Source organism: Ailuropoda melanoleuca, chromosome 2, assembly GCF_002007445.2.
Source record: "Ailuropoda melanoleuca isolate Jingjing chromosome 2, ASM200744v2, whole genome shotgun sequence".
Classification (NCBI taxonomy): domain Eukaryota; kingdom Metazoa; phylum Chordata; class Mammalia; order Carnivora; family Ursidae; genus Ailuropoda; species Ailuropoda melanoleuca.
In genome coordinates, this window is record NC_048219.1 from 33,032,340 (window position 1) to 33,037,272 (window position 4,933).

The 4,933-nt window shown below is 56.4% G+C and overlaps 1 protein-coding gene across 1 annotated transcript; it reads right to left on the reverse strand.

Annotated features, from left to right (window-relative positions):
* Positions 1 to 1,003: 1,003 nt before the first annotated feature.
* JUN (Jun proto-oncogene, AP-1 transcription factor subunit) lies at positions 1,004 to 2,798 on the reverse strand. The gene has a single exon (XM_019797447.2). The coding sequence runs from the start codon at positions 2,758 to 2,760 to the stop codon at positions 1,756 to 1,758; it is 1,005 nt and encodes a 334-aa protein (XP_019653006.2). The 5' UTR covers positions 2,761 to 2,798; the 3' UTR covers positions 1,004 to 1,755.
* Between the last annotated feature and the right edge of the window lie 2,135 nt (positions 2,799 to 4,933).

The following is a 4,933-nucleotide window of genomic DNA, read 5'->3' on the forward strand; positions in this document are numbered from 1 at the left end:
CCATTTCCCCAGAGCTACGGTTTGATTTACACCTGTAATCACTGTGTTGGTGTTCATGGTTTCTCTTATGAATCTTTTCCATGGTATATAGATTACCATCTTTGAGGGCTATTTCTGTAATAATAACTTAAACAAGGTTGATTATTTTAGAGACAAATTAAGAAATAAACTGTAGAATTCCAAATGGTAAACTGCTATTGTGGTAATTTGCCTAAGTATATGTGTTTATTTCAGAGAGAGAGAGAGAAAGAGACAGAGCAAGAGAAGAGGGGAGTGGAGGAGAGAGAGAGAATATTAATGAAACTGGGAGAATGTTTCATCCAGATTGCAAATTCTGTGTTGACTCTTCCTAAATTCTTTGCTTCTTAATTACCCAGTAACTTCAGATGGCAGTAATGTTAACCCCAGCAACTGAGAAGAAAAGCTTCAGTGTGGAGCTTGGGAAGAAACAAGTAGTAAAGGGAAAGGAATTCAAGATCTGTTATTGGTATTTGAATACGTTTATTGTGACAAGAATGCTGTTATAAATATTCATAAGCAAAGACCATCTTTTTTATCTAGGGATTGTTAAAGATTCCAAATTGGAAGGATACATCTTTTGTAAAAATCTGCCACTGTTACTGATTCGAGAATAAGCAACTACTCTTAAATTTCTGCTAACATCATAAATGGTCACAGCACATGCCACTTGGTATAATCCAGATTTCCAGTTGTTTTGACTTCCCAGGGGACTGTCTGTCCCTCACCACCGAAACCTCCCTTCCCTCAGCCTTCTGAAGGGCCACACTACCCTTTGTAAGCAACTCTGTATAGATTGTTGGGGGAGGGAAGAGGATAAGTTGACAAAAGCATCAGCTACAGTTATTCTCAAATCCAGTAGAGAATAGTTTCCACTGCTTGATAGTAAGAAGCACTGAGAGTGATTTTAGTTGACTCTTCACTCTTTCAACTTCACCTAGATAGGTAATCCATAGATAATGCAGAAAAGAGGTTGTGGGAGGGGTACTTTTCCAATATTTTATTGTATTTTCTTAAATATCCTTTCTGGAATTTTCAGGAACAAAACATAAAAAAATTATATACTTTATTACAAATGGTAAACTCAGAGTGCTCCAAATCTCTTATTTACAAACAACACTGGGTAGGACACCCAAACAAACAAACATGAAATAACTTACAAAGGCATGAAGCTGTTTATTGACAGTAATCAGCTTTCATCAAATTAAAAAATATATATATGTACATACACAGTTAAGGAAGGCAGGCCAGAAAGAGTTCATTTGCAGGCTCAGCCTCGCTCTCACAAACCTCCCTCCCGCCTCCCCTCCCCCAACCCCCCCTTTGTGTTCTTAAGGAGTACTACAGAAGCAATCTACAGTCTCTATTGCAGTTTGGAACCCCTCCCCCTCCCCCCTTTAATACTGAATGAGATCGAATGTTAGGTCCATGCAGTTCTTGGTCAATGTTAAAGAAAAGTCTAACGTTCTGTTCGCGCGGGGACAGCCCGTTCGCAAAGCCGGGCAGCCCGCAGGCAGCCGCTCCCTGGCCCCATGCCAAGGGAGGGCGCGCCAAGTCCTTCCCACTCGTGCACACTGGGGGCGCCGTCAGGACGCCGCCCAGTCCAACTTGGATACCCTTGGCTTTAGTCCTTGGACACTTCTTTTTTCTCTCTCTCTCAACTTGTCAAGTTCTCAAGTCTGTCTCTCTGTGTATTTTTTTTTTCTCTGTTGTCCCTCAGCCCCCGACAGTCTCTCCTCAAAACGTTTGCAACTGCTGCGTTAGCATGAGTTGGCACCCACTGTTAACGTGGTTCATGACTTTCTGTTTAAGCTGTGCCACCTGTTCCCTGAGCATGTTGGCCGTGGACGCCAGCTCCGAGTTCTGCGCTTTCAAGGTTTTCACTTTTTCCTCCAGCCTGGCGATCCTCTCCAGCTTCCTTTTCCGGCACTTGGAGGCAGCTATGCGGTTCCTCATGCGCTTCCTCTCTGCCTTGATCCTCTCCTGCGACTCCATGTCGATGGGGGACAGGGGAGGCGTTTCCCCGGGCATCTCGGGCACCGTCTGCGGCTCCTCCTTCAAGGCCTGAAGCCGCGGGTGCTGCACGGGGATCTGCTGGGGCAGGTGGTGCGGCGGCTGCGGGGGCTGCTGCTGCTGCTGGGGCTGCGCGGGAAAGGCCAGGCCGGCCGCGCCGTAGGAGGGCGCCCCGCCGCCGCTGCTCAGCGCGCCCGGGTTGAAGTTGCTGAGGTTGGCGTAGACCGGCGGCTCGCTGTGCAGGCTGGCGCTGAAGCCGCCGCTGCCGCTGCCGCCCGCCGCCGAAGCCACCGCCGGAGCCACCATGCCCGCCCCGCTGACCGGCTGCGCCGCCGACGTGACGCTGGGCAGCGTGTTCTGGCTGTGCAGTTCGGCCAGGGCGCGCACGAAACCCTCGGCGAAGCCCTCCTGCTCGTCTGTCACGTTCTTGGGGCACAGGAACTGCGTGGGGGTCGGCGTAGTGGTGATGTGCCCGTTGCTGGACTGGATTATCAGGCGCTCCAGCTCGGGCGACGCCAGCTTGAGCAGCCCCACGTCGGGCGAGGTGAGGAGATCCGAGTTCTTGGCCCGGAGGTGCGGCTTCAGGCTGCCCACCGGGTCGGCCAGGTTCAGGGTCATGCTCTGTTTCAGGATCTTGGGGTTACTGTAGCCGTAGGCGCCGCTCTCGGACTGGAGGAACGAGGCGTTGAGGGCATCGTCGTAGAAGGTCGTTTCCATCTTTGCAGTCATAGAACAGTCCGTCACTTCACGTGGGGTTAGTTTGGGCTGCGCGCAGAAGTTTCGGGGCCCCAACAGCGCGCTGGCGAGCGGGGGACACCCGTGCCTCCCGGGGCCTGGGCAAGGAAAGTTTCTCGAGGGGCGCGCGCACCCGCCGGCTGTCCTCCCCCCCTGCGCCCTGCTCACCAGCTCGCTCCCGGGCGCTCAGGGTTCAGATGCCGCCCGCACTCTGACTTGTCAGCTCGCGCGCGCTGCCCGGCTTTGAAAAGTCGCGGTCACTCACGGAGCGCTCTAGGGCGCAGCGGTTCCTGGGAGTCCGCGGACGAACACGCTTCCCGGCGACAGCGGCCCTCCCGGCGGCGGCAGTCAGCGCCGATCCCGCTGTGGTCGGCCGGCGGCGGCTCTCCGCCGCCCGGACTCCGACGACTGTCCCCTCCTCCGCTGCGAGCGGGAGGGGGCGCCGGGCAGCCGCGGCTCGCGCTCGCCCAAGTTCAGCAACCGGTGCGAGAGAAGCTGGGCGCACGTCCCTCCTCAGTCTCCTCTCTCCGCTGCCTTCTTGTCTTCACCGTCGCCGCCGCAGCTTCAGGCGTTGCAAAGCTTTGCAAAAGTTCGCTCCGGGACCCGGGCCACTTGTCCCCTGTCCTCCTGGCCAGGAAAGTTCTTAGCCGCTGCAGCCGCTCTCCGGACTTCCCCGGACGGACTGTCGCCTCTCTCCGCGCTGTCAGCAGCTCCCGGGCAGCGGGGCTCTCCTCCTGGGGGCGGCTGGAGAAGGGGCTCTCCGGACGCTCTCCAAAACACCAGCCCGGGAGCCACAGGCGCTAGCTCTGGGCAGTTGGTGAGAAAATGGAAAAGAAAATAAGATTTGCAGCTCGGACTCTACTGCCGTCTTGCCTGCCTGTGTCTGTCTGTCTCCCTGAGTCCGCGCACCTCCACTCCCGCCTCGCTGCTTCAGCCACACTCAGGGCAACTCTGAGCCCTTATCCAGCCCGAGCTCAACACTTATCTGCTACCAGTCAACCCCTAAAAATAGCCCATGATGTCACCCCACGGCCTTTCCATTGGCTCGCGTCGCTCTCAAGGGGGCGGGCCCGCCCGTCGCCATGGAGACCCCACCCTAGAAGATTCTTCTCCGAACCCGCGGAGGCTCACGGGATGAGGTAATGCTCCGCTGCCCTCCTACAGTTGGGCCCTTCTTTCTCCTCCTCTCCCCCTCCCCCTCCCGCGCGATTCGCGCCGGGCTCTTTCCCCTCCCCTCCCCGGCGCGTCTTTCCCGGCCCGCCCGGTGCATTGTGGGCTGACGTCTTGGGGTTTGACTGTCTAGTGACGGTGGCTACCGCGAGTCGGGCGGACGCGGACTCTCGGAACCTCTGACCGAGGCGGGCTCAAGTTCAGGGGTCGGGCGGGAATGCCGGGGATGCGGGCACCCGGACTGCTCGGAAACCGGGCCAGGTGTCTGGGGCCAAGAGCGCGGGGTGAGGGGTATTTCCCCACTTGGGGTGCTCGCTGTCATCCATGGGCACTTCGCCGCCTTGCGGGGCCGGAGGCCGATCGCCCGGGTCTGTGCCCCCCCGCACTTCCGGGGGGCGGGAACACCGCCCTTAAGGTGGCTCTATGAAGTCCCCTGTGGGGGCGAGTGAAAGTGGGCCTAAGTTTAGGGGCGGTCTCACGCGAGCGGGCCCCCCACGTTGAGGACGCTGCGAAGTTTGTCTCCTGGTCAAGTTCAGGAGCGGTCGTCCGCCCTGCTGTCTGGCTGTGCCTGGAAGCCAAGTGATTTGCATTGCTCGAAACTGGGTGCTCAGCTAAGTCCGAGTTGCACCCCCACTGCGCCCTCCAGACCATGGGTTCACAGTTTTGCCTCGATGGGGAAGTTTTTTTTTATAGGGGGTAGAGTTAGGGGGCAACTCAGCTTCCAATTGTGAATGAGCGTTTAGGGAATCCGAAACTTGGGGAACCCCGGTTATCGTCTGCTACCCACCCCCGCACAACATGCAACCACACTTCACACACACACACACACACACACACACACACACACACACACACACACACACACACACCCCCTCCGGTCCTGATTTGTTTACAGGAAAACAAGTCCGAGAGCGTCGGATACTCAGAAAAAAGTCACGCAGCGAGTCAGGGCTAAGACCAGGATTTAAAATCTCTCCGCTCCCGGTCGGGAGGTGGG